Source organism: Apostichopus japonicus, chromosome 23 (assembly GCF_037975245.1).
Source record: "Apostichopus japonicus isolate 1M-3 chromosome 23, ASM3797524v1, whole genome shotgun sequence".
Lineage (NCBI taxonomy): Eukaryota > Metazoa > Echinodermata > Holothuroidea > Aspidochirotida > Stichopodidae > Apostichopus > Apostichopus japonicus.
This window is the reverse complement of record NC_092583.1, coordinates 7,050,064-7,066,555: the sequence shown is the minus strand read 5'-3', so window position 1 is coordinate 7,066,555 and position 16,492 is coordinate 7,050,064. Positions and strand designations below refer to the sequence as shown.

General features: G+C 36.7%; 1 protein-coding gene across 1 annotated transcript in view; it reads left to right on the top strand.

The window, feature by feature from the left end:
• The window catches only part of LOC139964459 (uncharacterized), a 30,884-nt gene that overhangs the window by 8,710 nt on the left and 5,682 nt on the right, over positions 1–16,492 (top strand). The window contains exons 4-15 of the mRNA XM_071966042.1: positions 1,203–1,470; positions 2,151–3,298; positions 4,413–4,550; positions 8,799–8,883; positions 10,418–10,741; positions 11,400–11,882; positions 12,053–12,279; positions 12,724–12,885; positions 13,595–13,747; positions 14,622–14,682; positions 15,303–15,619; positions 15,980–16,157. Coding sequence (XP_071822143.1) covers positions 1,203–1,470; positions 2,151–3,298; positions 4,413–4,550; positions 8,799–8,883; positions 10,418–10,741; positions 11,400–11,882; positions 12,053–12,279; positions 12,724–12,885; positions 13,595–13,747; positions 14,622–14,682; positions 15,303–15,619; positions 15,980–16,157 — 3,544 coding nt within the window. The remainder of the gene's footprint in view (positions 1–1,202; positions 1,471–2,150; positions 3,299–4,412; positions 4,551–8,798; positions 8,884–10,417; positions 10,742–11,399; positions 11,883–12,052; positions 12,280–12,723; positions 12,886–13,594; positions 13,748–14,621; positions 14,683–15,302; positions 15,620–15,979; positions 16,158–16,492) is intronic.

The window sequence follows — 16,492 nt, the reverse complement described above, 5'->3', positions numbered from 1 at the left end:
AGAAGCTTGTTGTTGAGGTCAATGATCATTTCAGGACAGCCTGTGTCATTGTGAATTTATTGTTTGTCACATCGCACTGCTTTTCACTGTATTACTAATATCAAGTATGTTGTACACCCTCACTATACATTACGTCAGATTAATGCAGAAAATAGCTGAATGTTACATCATTGAAACCACTATTTATTTTGCATTCTGGTTATAAATGTCACCAGGCCACACCATGTACTAGTAAATTATGTCTAACAGGATTAAGTAACCCAGGAAACTTGGTTTAGCATTATAGTTGATAACTGCGAACAGTTTTCAATAATTACATGTTTCACATGCATTCTTTGTCATGAAGCTGTGTAAAGCTCATAGTGCAGTAGCTACACATAAAGTTTAGTGTATACACCAATCTTAAAGAAATCTTGACAGTGCACATGGACTTTGATTATTCAGGCGTTTGTGCTGCAGCACATGTAGTTTAGCTGTACAACTTACAAGCATAAACCATATCTTCCAGCATATAGTGCTTCTAGATAAGTTGTGTACTCATTCAGAACATGTCTATTGCAAGATTGTAGGCTTATATACAGTAAGTGAATCTGTAAGTAAAAACCTGTGTAAAATACAGCACTGCCTCAATGGTTGACATAGGTAACTAATATGTTAACTCATGAAAAACAACATTGTTAATAATTAAGGAGAATGTAAGAGATAAGAAGGGGTAGGAGAGGGTGATTTGTGTGTGTTTTAATGTTACTGACCACCTACTGTACATTGCCCAGAGTAGAAGACAATTTCAGTAGTTCCATGTCCATGATTAAATTCCCATGCAAACATGGGTCACAATGTAGCATTATTGGTTAAATTTGGAGAATAATGTTTAGCCCAATAAAGTATAATTTTACGTTGGTGGCATAAGTAAGAAAATCTACAACAATCTGACTGATACAGCTTCATATAGAAGCATATACCTGTACAACTTAAAAATCAATCCGTTTTTAATACTTATAATTTTTTTCTTAAATAAATATATAAAATATTGTAGTTGAAGTAACTCGGTAAATCACAGTCACATTATCCATACCTTCATCATATTAAAATAAATCCCTTCGTTAAATGTGTTGCTGTCTCAATGCCTCAATCATCTATTTTGTTTCATAGCCTGCTACCACCAGTATATTTATTTGATATTTTTTTCGATTTTGTTACAGAGTGACATATTCTTTGACAGCCTCTTCACATCATTGGAGTTACTGATTGAGAAAGATGATTGTAAGAAGCTACTTGACTACTTTAAATTTCCAGCTAAGGAATCAAAGGACATTATTGAGAGTGATACACCCTTTTCATCTCTTGTCCACCATCTCAGAGAGGCAGGGAAGGTTTCTCTTGATGACATCAACTATTTAATGACAGCATGCTCTGACAAAGGACTGAGTAAATTGATGGCAGTATTGACCATCTACCAACAAGCTCAAGGTATGTTTATATTAGAGAGCTTCACAAGTTAAACATGCTAGGAATCAACAAACATGCAAACGCATCTATTCTTTGTGTGGGCAATGATGTAATATACCATTATATTAGCTTAACTTAATTAACCCATTGATGATAGGAGAAGGACCATGCATCAATACCATTTGACACAAATAATGTGATTAATAAGTTGGCAAGAAATTCAATAGCTGCAATGACATGTAAAGTACTTCAAACCCAGTTAAAGAGAACCCAATTTAGATGTTCAAAAGTGTAATTATTCCACACTGCATGTTTCCTGCAGGTCTTGCATTTTAGTCAAATCTTTTCATAAGTCTGTAACTTATTATGGGATATACTCAAAAGTTTGACTTGGGATATGTTCAGACAAGATCGGTAAAATTTTGAAATTTGTAATTTAATATCCTTAATATATTGGAGGATCATTGAAGGGGCTTGACTTTGTTCAATTGCTCAGAAACTGGGCAAAATCAACACCAAGGAAAGTGAAAGATTTGCAGTGTCACCTCAAATAACATGCTAAAGTTGAACCAAAATGTGAGCTCACTAAATTTGGTGAAAGTTTGTGACAATATTATCTTGGAAGTTGTATAGCACAAATAATTAATCTCTTGGGTGGAAGACAATCTTTAACCATGTTTGCATCTTATATGTTGTTTCAGATTCAAAGTTTACCAAAAAAATACTAAAAGATCAACTAAAGGCATTAGAAGACAAAAGGCAGGAACTCTCTCAAAAACTAATTGAATCAGAAGATGAAAAACAGCAGCTCACTGGAAGACTAAAGACAACAGAGGAGGAAAGACAACAATTGAAAGGAACATTAAAGACAACAGAGGAGGAAAGACAACAATACAAGGATGCATTGAAGGCAACAGAGGAGGAAAGACAACAGCTGACTGATAGGCTTAAGACAACAGATGAGGAAAGACAACAATTGAAAGATACATTGACGGCAACAGAGGAGAAAAGACAACAGCTGACTGGGAGACTAAAGACAACAGAGGAGGAAAGACAACAATTGAAAGATGCATTGAAGGCAACAGAGGGAGAAAGACAACAGCTGACTGGGAGTCTAGAGACAACAGAGGAGGAAAGACAACAATTGAAAGATGCATTGAAGGCAACAGAGGAGGAAAGACAAAAGCTGACTGGGAGACTAAAGACAACAGAGGAGGAAAGACAACAATTGAAAGATACATTGAAGACAACAGAGGGAGAAAGACAACAGCTGAAAGGAACACTAAAGACAACAGAGGAGGAAAGACAACAATTCAAAGATGCATTGAAGACAACAGAGGAGGAAAGACAAACGCTGACTGGGAGACTAAAGACAACAGAGGAGGAAAGACAACAATTGAAAGATACATTGAAGACAACAGAGGGAGAAAGACAACAGCTGAAAGGAACACTAAAGACAACAGAGGAGGAAAGACAACAATTGAAAGATACATTGACGGCAACAGAGGAGGAAAGACAAAACCTGACTGGGAGACTAAAGACAACAGAGGAGGAAAGACAACAATTGAAAGATGAATTGAAGGCAACAGAGGAGGAAAGACAAAAGCTGACTGGGAGACTAAAGACAACAGAGGAGGAAAGACAACAATTGAAAGATACATTGAAGACAACAGAGGGAGAAAGACAACAGCTGAAAGGAACACTAAAGACAACAGAGGAGGAAAGACAACAATTCAAAGATGCATTGAAGGCAACAGACAAAGACTTCAGACATACATTGAATACAGCTGAGAACAAACTGAAGACATTGAAGGATGAGAAGGAAGAATTACTTCAGCAGCAGAAAGAGGTTAGACTTCACATAGTATGTGATTATAGATATCTTTTGACCTAGTTACCTGACGTCATGAGAAATTTATTTACTATGAACAAGATTGCCATTCTGTTTGATCTGGTGGTGTTAAAGTGAATTTGTAGCCTACCATTTGCAAACACAACATTATATTTTCAGAAATTAGGGAATGTTTATGATGTTCAACAGTAGAGGTCCAATGATGAACATATTAACAGCTCTTTGTCTCAAGATTTGATAAAAGCATGATATTTAGTTCATATGATGTACATTAACTCTTTACATATTAATAGAGGTCAAAGGTCATTGAGGTTAAGTGAGGTAAATCAAAACATGTAAAGGATCAAGGAGTGGAACAATCAAGAAGTGGAAATTTGACAAAGATCCTTCTAGGCGCGAAACTTTTACATGACGAGTACAAGATCCCATTTGTATTTAAGTCTTTAAGTGCTACACCTAACCTACAGGTCTCGCTCTTTTCCCACTGTAGGTAAAAATATTTAATCACTTTATCTCAATGGCAGATCTTTCAGAGAGTTTGCAATGCATGGTTGTATCCTTTGTTTATATGCAAGTTCTCTACTAAACTGAAGTTAAACCACATTATTCTAATTGTTTAGTACAAGTTACAGTTTAAATTAATTAGCTAAATAGAAGAATTCTGCATGTGCTATGGTACAATATGTAGTAGATTAAAGCATATTATGGGACTTATTGAGCATCAAAACATACAATTAATCAAACAAATTAATATAATAGAACGCCTGTCCTTCAATATGATAGGCCTACACTCCTTTTTCTAGAACAGTTGTTCCGCCATTCCAGGCGGTTCCCTTTGAAAGAGATCACAGTTCTCTGCACTAATGTACTTTGAACATGTGACTTCCCAGAGCCAGGTAGTAATATTGCAATAGATACACCCTCAAGTAAAGATCAAAACCTTATCAGTTCAGCCTGCCTGGAAAAAAATGTGAAGAAATTTGTCAACTTGGTAAATATGTTCCCTTCAGACATGACATACTTCAATGCTAGTATAAACTTTCATATGTGGCAAGTAATCACAGGGAGTTGCGTCCCTCTTGTCTCATTCACTGTGTTGTTTACATGACAGGAGCTGGAAGAGGCTAAATCAAGTCTGAGAGCTACAAAAGATGAACTTGTGAAGTCTCAACTGGAATATGCCAAAGAATCCATGGCCTTACAAGAGGTCTTGAAACAGACTAGGGAAGCCTTGAATCAACAAGAATTGGTAAAGCCCCTTTCACACTTTCCCAGATCAGGTGTGAGTTTTGAACGATCCGTAGCATAAGGCGATGATGCGTATCCAGGACGAGTTGATATGGGTCCAGTATGGGTTACTACGGCGTTGTTATGGGTTGATTAGGATTGTTACAGATATCTTCCCCGGTCTATCCCGTATATGAACAGAAAACGTAGGGTTCTACTACGGCTTTCTATGGGCTGTTTATCCATGCCAGGTTATTACAAAGCCGTCACAACACGATCCAACCCATAGCAAGTTGTATCAGCCGTAGTGCATATGTACCAATACTTGGCCCGATCCGTTTCCATATGTACCAATACGTACCTATATCAGCACCAACAGATCATGTGATCACGGCTTACTAGGTCCACTACATAGGGTTACATATTGTCTACGGGTTGCTACGGGTCCTCTACCGGGTTTTTGGTTCCTTGCTAAAAGCAAAGGAACCTATGTATTCAGGTTGGCGCGTGTGTGTGTGTGGGTGTGTGTGTGTGTGTGACGCTTTAGCTTGTATGCACGATAACTCAACAAGGGATTGACTGATCATGATCAAACTTGGTGGGTGGGTGGCCCATAGTGAGTAGATGAACCCTATTGTTTTTGGTGCCCACAAAGGTCACCAAAGGTCAGTTATGGTCCAAAAACCCAAAATACTAAAACTGCAATAACTCCCAGTGCCAATGTGCGACAAGGTTGATATTTTGGGACAAGTTGTGAACTGGTTAGGGGAACATTTTGAAACTTAACGGTCATGTGATCTGAAGTCACCAAAGGTCAATTAATGTTAAAAAACTAGTATTTTTGCGATAACTTGAGAACGAATTGTCCGTTAGAGTTGGGAGTTGCTTCAGTGTAATCCAATTGTCGACCCACATCTGGGTGACCCTTGACCTCAATTTGACCTCTGGTGACCTTTTCATGTTTTGGGGATTTTTACAGTTTCGATGCTATTTTCAGATGTCAAAGGTACCTTCCGATCATAAATATCGATAGGTTGACCCCGTGTGATCTTTGTGTGCGAACTTATATGGGGTCAAAGTTTTCGGTCGGAGTTAGGATGGCTGTACAGACTTGTCGTGTTGATTTTTGGAATCAGCAGATCAAACTACATTTGAAACCAAGGTCAAAAGGTCAAAGGTCACATTAGAAAAAATGTGCTTATTTTGGGAGAAAACGGGCGAAAAAGAAAATGTTTGGTTTTGATGCTAGATTTGGATATCAAAGGTACCTTCCGATCAAAAATGTCAATGGGTTTACACCCGGGTGACCTTTGTGTGTAAAGTTATACAAGGTCAAAGTTAATTTTCAGACATTTAATGCAATAACTCCCAGTGCCAAGGTGTAACAAGGTTGATATTTTGGGACAAGTTGCAAATGGTATAGAGGAATATTTCAAACTTAACGGTCATGTGATCCGAGGTCATCAAAGGTCAATTAATGTTAAAAAACTAGTATTTTGGGTGAGAAAATGGGCAAAGAAAAAATGTTTGAATTTGTACAGTTTTGATGCTATATTCACGTCTCACCAATCAAAAATGTCAATAGGTTTACCCCAGGTGACCTTTGTGTGTGAAGTTATATGAGGTCAAAGTAAATTTTCAGACATTTAGTGCAATAATTCCCAGTTCCAAGGTGTGACACGGTTGATATTTTGGGACAAGTTGCAAATGGTATAGGGGAATATTTTCAAACTTAACGGTCATGTGATCCGAGGTCACCAAAGGTCAATTAATGATAAAAAACTAGTATTTTTGCGATAACTTGAGAACGAATTGTCCGTTAGAGTTGGGAGTTGCTTCAATTTAATCCAATTGTCGACCCGCATCTGGGTGACCCTTGACCTCAATTTGACCTCTGGTGACCTTTTCGTGTTTTGGGGATTTTTACAGTTTCGATGCTATTTTCAGATGTCAAAGGTACCTTCTGATCATAAATGTCAATGGGTTGACCCCCGTGTGACCTTCGTGTGCGGAGTTATACAAGGTCAAAGTTAATTTTCAGACATTTAATGCAATAACTCTCAGTTCCAAGGTGTGACACGGTTGATATTTTGGGACAAGTTGCAAATGGTATAGGGGAATATTTTCAAACTTAACGGTCATGTGATCCAAGGTCACCAAAGGTCAATTAATGATAAAAAAACTAGTATTTTTGTGATAACTTGAGATCGAATTGTCCGTTAAGGTTGGGAGTTGCTTCAATGTAATCCAGTTGTCTACCCGCATCTGGGTGACCCTTGACCTCAATTTGACCTCTGGTGACCTTTTCGTGTTTTGGGGATTTTTACAGTTTCGATGCTATTTTCAGATGTCAAAGGTACCTTCTGATCATAAATGTCAATAGGTTGACCCCCGTGTGACCTTCGTGTGCGAAGTTATACGAGGTCAAAGTTAAAAAATATTTATGAGGTCACGGGTCAAACGTGAAAAACTCCCAAGTTGCAATGACTTGGCTACTATTTATTGGAATTTCGTCAAACTTGGTATGATGATATTGGTAGATAGTCTCCACACTCTGATGTGTGTTGCAATTGATATCATGTATGTTTATAAGGGGGGGGGGGGGTGCCTTGCATTATTTCGTTATGAAAAGTTTGTATGCACAATAACTCAACAAGGGAATGACCAATCATTACCATACTGGGTGAGTGGGTGGCCCATTAGTAGATTAACCCTGTTGATTTTGGTGCTCATATCATGAATATTAATGAGGTCATGGGGTGAAACGTGAAATACTACAAATTGCAATTACTTGGCTACTATTACTAGTTGGAATTTCGTCAAACTTGGTATGATGTTAATGGTAGATAGTCTTCGCACACTGATGTGTGTTGCAATTGATATCAGGGCTTAGCATTACTTTGGCAACCAAAGTCTGTGTGCATGAATTGCTGTTGTTGTCATAGGGCTTTCTTAGAAATTTCCCTATGAATGGAACTAATGAACAGCAGCAAGGAACCATGAAATGTTTTCATTCTGGTTCATCTGTGGGTTAGACCCATATTTTTGTAAAGCAAGTTCAATATTTGTCAATGTATCCGAAGGCCGGACCGGTAGGGGTTGCCACAGATAGCTACGGGACATCCCGATTTATGGTAGATCAGACCCACGGATCACGTGCCGGATGTACCGATCAGGCAAGACCGGGCGCATGATCTGTGAAAGTGTGAAATGTGCTCTAAAAGTATGATTAAGTTAAGTCAGTGAATTGTACAGTGTGTATGTGTAGCCAGTATACCACCAGTAGACAAGAAGTTTGTGTTTATGAAGTTAGGATCATGTTGTGACTAAACTATTAATGTGTTGAATTTATGATAAATATTCCACTGTTGAAGGTATTAAAAGGTGACAACAAAATCTTGAGCTTTTACAGAAAATAGTTCAATGAGTTAAAAAATGTTCTAAAATCATGCTCGATTTGATTGCATGCAGTGTGAAGTGAGTATAAGTATATTCATCTATGCTAAAGTCAGTTGCTTATATCACCTAAAGACAAATTTGGTGTCATTTGACAGTTGATAGATAGGAAAACTGAGGTTCTTGTGGTTACTAATCATAGGCAGACTATGCAGTCAAGTTGGGTTGTGTTGATGCGCACGGGTGTGCTGTGTACTTAGACACCCTAGATTGTAAACACAATATCTCAAGATCAGTAAACTCTGCAGTTGTCATATTTGGCACTTGGCTTCCCCACAGTTAGTAAAAATAACCCTATAGGTTTGGATGGAGGTAAAAAAAGGCATTTGGGGTCAGCAGAGGGCAAAATGTGAAAATCTCAAAAAATCTCCAGAACCTGAACATCAAAGGAGTTCATATGCATTGTAGGATAGCCTTATGTAGTTTTTCTTCACAGTTTGGTGTACGTCAAGAGTTCATTTAAGGTCACCAGGGGTAAAAAATATCTTCAAAAAGGAAACTTTGTTGGCTCTATTTTGTGGCTTCCTTATAATGAATACAAGAACATTATTGCTTGTGGTGGAGGTCAAAGGTCATTTGGGGTCATCAAAGATCATATTCTTTAAAGCCTTATACAAAAACCTTGTAAACATGATATATCAAAATGTAATACATAACATAGCTCATATCTGGCATGTGTCTCCTTTATAGTGAGTACAAGAACCCTTTTATTTTGGGTGGAGGTCAAGGCAAGTTACCGCTGGGAGACGTTTCCCTCTGGTCTAAAGTTTCAGTTCATCAAATAAGATATCTTTTCTATGTTTTTTATATGCAGGCTTCATATGCATCTGTTACGGCGGAAGAAACCCTACATGAAGAGTGCGAAAGTCCAGACATATCACAGGAATCAACTTTGGCAGGTAGGATCACAATGAAAATATAAATACTGTTGCTCGATGTAAATATCAAGCATGCAGTAAAATAATTCCATATACAGTCTGTCTGTTTTTAAATAGTCCTGCCTGCAGATCTTCAAAGCTGTTAGGTGAGTTGTAGGAAGAGGGACACAGGGGGTGGGTGGGGGTGGGGGGGGCCTTGAGTCTATTTAATTGTTGTAGATGCATTGTCAATCATGTTGAGATATTGAAAATTCAAGTGAGCTGTACACAGGTGTAAATAAATCAAGGGGTACCATGGAAACAAGTTAAATCTTTTTTAAATGGATAGTCTGGGAATTAATTGATTTGTGACATTAACTGTCAATGCAGATTTGATATGGGAATGGTTGTACAAGATGCGTAGTCTTCCTTGTTAATCTTTTCCTGGTTCTTCTTTCTCACCCGAAGCAATACACTGTCACTAATTTAGCTTAGTCCTTTAATCACCAAACTGCTATGAAACTTCAAATGTTGCACTACTCCTCTGATGTCGTGTGATCAGGTATCTGTTGTATACTTGAAGCAAATTTATAGCAATTAAACTAAGTTCATTTGGGAGTCGATCATAGACATATCTTGGGAAACCTAGAATTTTAGCTAAGTGATGCTAAGATGCTAGTTCCTTTCAAAAGATTGAACTGCAGATGAAACACATGCAGCTTATCAGGACTGTATGTGTACAGTGTACATTGACGTAGGTAGCAGACGACAGGATTCACCGTTCCTTAGCAACACAAGCCTGATTGCCTCACATGCACTAACAAGCACAGGTCAAGCATTTTCTGACACAGAGAAAATAAATTTCAACATTGTCATCGTCCAAAACTAAAGCAATTAATATCAAAAGTACAGTAAATCCATGTTTAAGGTGCGTTCTGTTGGATACGAAACTCTGACAATTTCGAAAAGACAAAGTGTTAAAAAAGCATACATGGTTATTAGCGTCAGGGGCACATCACAAGACCCTGATGGTTGGTATGTTTTCTGAGTGTAAAGTGTGATGTATAGATTTATATACATATCGCCAGGGTCAAAAAGCAAATAACATAAGGCATATCAACACCTACAATGTCTTTCTTGTAAAATATTTTAGAAAATAAAAGCCTCCTCTAATTCCTCTTTATAATGTTTCTACTTTTTCTGTCATCACTCCCTCCTAAAAGCTGAAGAGTATATTTATGATTTGGAAATCAATTTTCATCTAAAAAGGTGACAGTTAAAGTTGCTATGGTAACACAGATGCTTGTTGTGTAGATGAGGAGTTACATCAACAGTACTTCAAAAAGGAATTTATTCATATTTCACATTGATTATATCTTCTTCTGCTATTGAACTGATTTTAAAGAAATGTACTTTGTTGTTATAGATTAATGTGATACAAAGCAATCTAATAATCAAATGAATAATTGGAAAATGTGATATCATGCATTATTAAATAATCAGTTTCATGAATTGGTTTGTTGTGCTGAGTATTATATTTAACTTTATTTTATTCTTACTTTTATTTACATTTCAGCTGATTACGGCAGATTAATGGTCAATGTTGCCGACGATCTTACTCTAGACAGCACTCTGAAATTAGCGACTCTGTTTGGTCTACCACCAGCAGAAACTGATATGCTACGCCGGGTTTCTCAGATAGAGACACCGGGACTCACTCTGATTAAATTCATGAAAACACGAAACATCATCAACATGTACGATGTCACTAACCTACAAAAGGGTTTGGTTTATATTCAGCTAAACCGAACAAATGAAAATCTTTTAGCTCCATATCAGTCTAAAGTTGACCCGTTTCAGTTTGAAGAAAACCAATCACCAGAACTGCTTGACTGGCCAGGTAAGAACGAATGGAAGGATGCAATCAGAATAGATAAAACAAAAATAGTACAGTAATAATAATAATAATAATAATAATAATAAAATAGTACTTATATAGCGCGTTCATCAACAACGCTGCTCGAAGCGCTTTACAGGAATTGAAACAATTAATACGGTCATTTGAAGTCAAAACATGCCAAACATTTTCCTCACTCCCCTCTTACCTGTCTCTTTACACTAACAGGTATTCTTAAACATAATATTACAAGGGAAGCCTAGATAGATCGCATTTTTTGGGTATGTTTAATTGTACCACATTGAGTACAAGAAGCCTAATGTTGTGGCAGAGTTTAATGGTCGTTTGAGTTCACCAGGGGACATATGTCATATTTAGTTTGTTGATGTACAGTATCTATCACATTTAGTACAAGAAGCCTGTTGTTCAGGTCAATGGTCATTTCAGGACAGTCTGTGTCATTGTGAAGTTATTGTTGTTACATCACACTGCTTTTCACTGTATTACTAAAAGATATGTTGTAGACCCTCACTACGTAAACATGTCAGCTTTAGGAACTGCTCATGTTACATCATCAAAACTACAATGCATTTTTGTATTCTGGTTTTCTATATCAAGGCATCAGTTACTGGTGATTGTGTTTCTATTATTCTATTTTTAGTTGAAAATGTCAAATTTGTCCCTGATGATGGATCAACTCCATCGCAAGCTTCTGATGAAAGAGAGGAAGATCATGACCATAGTAAGGAGAGTTTGGGGGAGAGAACAGAGGGAGAAGAACTACCAAAACAAAGAAAAGATTCAACTATACTTGAAATGAGGCACAATCACTCATACATTGAACACAGGATAAAATGTGAAGGTGGAACTATTAGCATCATGGGGGTACATCTGACTATTCCTGAAGACGCTTTATCCTATGAAGGTGTAATTTCTGTTAAAGTGATTTATGATCCTGACATGCACCTCCCTGGAAGTGCTCATAGAGGTAGAATGACACCCCTGATAAAACTAGAGCCAGAAGGACTCGCCCTCAACAAGTCAGCCCAGCTGATTATTCCTCACTCGGCTATTATCCCTGAGCCAGATCGACATGGTGTTATTATCTTCACTGGTCTGAAAGATGAAGAAAATTTACAAGAAGGTAAAGATGGTGACCAAAGAACACTTTAAATGCATTTGATGTAAGGAGAAGTAAATTGAGTTAAATTCTGAGAATCAGTACGGTAAAATATATCTAATTTAATAAGCTCTTCATATTTACTGTATTTAAGATGACCAAGTTAAATATTTATATAATATTACTTATTATAGGTGAAATCACTTGGACTGAAGAGAAATCTGTTGATTGGAAGCTAGAACCGGAGAAGATCAGTCTTGATATTAACATTCTGAGTTACGTCTTTGTTAATTTAGTCAGCCAAGAAACAGAACAGAAGCATATATTCCGTATTGTTCCATTTATTGACGGGATACTGGATGCCCAAGATGATATTTTAATAACTGTTTGTTTATGTAAGGACAGTGATGAAGAGTACAAGGTAAGGATAATCTCCTGTTACCACGGTGATAGGTGTAGCAGTTTGAGGTGAATTCTGCTTTGTGCTGTGATCTGTAGGTCGGATACTGGGAATCTTGCTTTCTTTCATGATTTGTATAAAGAAATGTTATCATGTATTCCTGGCAAATTATGAAGTGATTGGTTAAGGGTACATTTGTGTGACATATTTATTGATTCATCATAGTTTAACAAAACGAAAACACTGTTACATATGAAATACCAGACATTTACACTTAATTTGCAACAATGATTTAGAGGATCTGATAGAAACAAGCAACATTAATTGGTAATTTTATTCATTTTAGGGAACAGAAGCTGCTGTTACTTGCTATAGCAGTATTGATGTAGAATAGTGAAGCTGCACAAATTGCATAATTGACTCTGCTTTTTTTTTCAATTACGTATCCATGTTCTTATGTTTTAGTTGTTGTTAGAGGACCACCAGTCCAAACTGAGTCTAGGAAACTACACAACATTTCAAGTTACCCGGACATTGAATGACGGCATAGATTATGCCTCTTACATTGATCTGATGATGTCATCGCCCGGTGATAGTTACCATCTGATGAAGGAAGAATCAAGAAAGGTTTGTAATCACCAATGCTGTTCAAATTTGTATTCTAACATTACATGTAAGACATGTAGTTAAGGATTGGTTACCTGAAGTGGATCAAAATGTTGTAGTGGTTAGAATGTGGTTAAAAATACCCAACAGTGACCAAAATCTATGCAAACGTCTGGTGGGCAGTGTTGTTAAGCAGAATCTTGTAAGGGATGGTATTTTCAGTTCATGAATTAGAAAGAAAAGTTTGGTCCTATATTCTTTCGTATGGTTTGAAAAAAAAAGCTTCACTCACCATGGCTGCACTTTGGTGATGATTAATTGGGATGTCTTTAATTCACCTCCTTTTGTAGTTTTAGTTATTGTTCAGGTGATGTGGCAGATTTGCAGTTGCGGGAATGGGTTGTTGATTAGGTAGCTGTCCTGTGAGCAGGAATGAGTGAGACAATTACATGCCCTCCTAGTAATGAAACTGAGCACTCATCAAAAAGAGAAGGATTGATATATGCCAGTATATATCTACAATCACAGGACCATCTATGGCTCGACTTTATTTCTGTAAGGTTTCTACACCATGGGACAAAGTTAACCTAAATATTGTTATGGAATTCTTTAACACAATTACCAGGTTTTCCTTAATTCGTTTCTATATATGTGTGGAATTGTTTCTTTGACTACATATCAAGCATTCTCATCATCAGTATAATTTATCTTCAATATTTTTATCCATTAGCATGTAGACATTGATCACCTTTGTGCTGCCAGTAGAGTCTCTCATCAGTTCAGACTTAAAAGAAACAACGATGGAGACACTGACATGGTTGATGTGGAGTTAAAAGTATCACAACATGAGAAGAACCAGACAGCCCTTATCCTCCAATCAAAGGTGAGTTATGCCTGCTGATTGTCTTCCAGCTGTTTTGGTTCTCATATGACTCTTCATTACATAATAAACAGCAGCATCTTCTCTCTTCTCACCATTGCTTTGCTTAGTAATGTCCTGTCTGCTGGAAGTCTTGCAACTGTTTTCAGGCTCACTGAATAATGTCAGTGTTGCGACTGAATTATAATTATTTGTTGGTATATTAGGAGTGTTAGCTCAGTGGTTAACGCCGGTGCCTTTCAATCATAAGGTCCTGAGTTTGAGTCACTCCAAGATTAATGTATGTCATCCAGTTACAGAGTTGTTGACAATTCATAATCATGGACAATAAAATATGAATCTAAGAGACTGACTTCGGTCAGCTTGCGGCTTTTATAAGTCAGTGATGGTTTCTGCGCGAGTTCCTGCTTGCAGGAGGATCTAAAATACATACTAAATGTTCTCTCATGGATCCTTTTCTTTGTAATATTCATAGTGGATGGCAATTGAATTTTATAGTAGTAGGCTGTTATTCTGTAATTAATGAGTAACTCAAAATGCAGTGAAATGCTGAAAAAATGTACATATCACCTGTGTTTTATTCAACGCACAGGCCAACAGCTTTTGGAAACTTTGTTTTGAGGGTATCTTAGGTACAAATTAAGTACTCCATAAATGATAGGTATGTTGTCATCAAGATTCCTTTCCTTGGGATTTTACACATTTATTATGTGTTGTTCCATGTCTAACTTTGCCCAATTTTTCTACATTATATTTCTACTTTAAACTTATTCAGTCACAGGGGTGTGATAGAAAGTGAACACTAATATATTGTATGTTAAACATTCATACATGTAAAGTTTCATTGGTCATATATTTTTGTTTTTTTTTTCTTCAGGTGAAAAACATTCTCTTATCTCCAGAAAGCCAGGAAATTCTTTTTAGAGAACAAAATCCAGGTGAGTTTTTAAGTGGAATTTGAACAAATGGTTGTACTTAGTTTTAAAATCCACCCTGACCTGTTTCTAAGTGATGTTGGAACAAAAAATGAATGCTCCTTATCCTAGACATACACCAGTTATTGTGTATTAGTGGAAATGAAAAAGTAAGCACACATAGAGAACATAGACCCAGGTGAGTGTCTAAGTAAAAGTTAATGTAATAGCATTTGGTTTTAGAAGTAGACACACCAAAGTGTCACTTATAAAAGATAAGTTTATTGGGAAACATTTAATCAACAACTACTTTGTAGCTCAAAGCAACTTTTGAAAGTGAAACTGTATACAAGACTAGAATTTATGCACAAAACGAGGGCTAATAGTTGAAAAATTGCAGGAAAGCTTTGCACAGTATACTTCACCAATTTATTGTGTGCACGCACCAACATTCTCCATGCAGAGGTTGCATGCTTCTTGTGGGCCAGTTGTGTACTTACTTGTGCATGTTAGTTGTGAACATTGCTCATTGTTCAAACCTGGCACACAATTAGCCTGTGATTCATTCACTCTTAGTTACACATGCAAATCTAGTCTTTTCTCTCCTTTGAATATAATGTGGATGTTGTTGTCCTCACTTTCAGACTTAGACAAGTATGAAAAGTTGAAAGGAGACATTGCAAAGCTTCTGAATAAACAACATTGTAAACAGCTGGGTATGGTCTTTGGGCTCAAGCCAGCAGAAAATGAAACAATTCAGGAAGCAGCAGAATCTGGAAAGACGCTGATGAAAATATTGGATGAAAGAGAGCTCATCATGCCAGACAGAATGATCAGACTTTATGAAGGATTGAAAGCCATTCACTATAATAAGCTGGCAAGACTGGTGCTGGAATACATTGATACGTCACAGGAGAAGAATGGAAAGGAAAACGAAGGAGAGAAAGATTATAAGAAAATGGTTTGTGCTTAGTAAAAATTTGTTAATTAACATGATCACGGTGAAGCAAAAAAAAAGTCACTTTGAATAAAATCAAGATCTTAGAAGCATAGAAGGCCTAGTACAGACTGTACTTTTTGATATGAAAAGTATTTCTTTTTGCTATCATGCAAGTCTGTCTGAAAATTTATCCTTTCACTAATTGTGACAGTTTCTGCTTATACCTAAAGTTACGTTTATATATATCAAATGTACAGGAAGTCTGTGTAGAAATTTACTTAGCCAAATCAAACGCAGTAAATAGTTTTATATCTCCATAAAGAGTTATAAAAAATGTGAAATTTATAAACAATTTGTACTATTTCAACATTATTGTTTCAGGAAAAAGTTCCAGTGAAACCGGTAGTCATTTCAAAGAGGGAACCACAATTGTCAGTCAATTTCAAAATTTTAATAGAAGAGGGATACAAGAAACTGGATGTCCAAAGAGCCTTGAAATTGTCTCATGGAAAACTGGACTTGGGAAGACGGCTATTGCTGCTTGCTAAGGAAGAGCATGGTAAAGTACCCATATAGTCAGCTACATGGGTATTTCTTATTTATGTCTTCCTGAGTTTAGTAACTTAAAACTTAAAACTAATCAATCTAGGACCACATTTCATTCCCTTTGCTGCTTCAGTGTTCATGGAAGAAAAAATATATTTTTATTTCTATTTTAAGGAATATTATTCACAAATTAGCTCCAAAATAGAAATGTAATCTAGATGCTGTAAATAACCTAATTCTTGTTACTCACTGTTAATGTATAATTCTCTTCTACATCTATTTCCATTACTTACATCAAACATGACTTATGTTCACTGTTCCACCTTTTATTATTGTAATATCTACAAA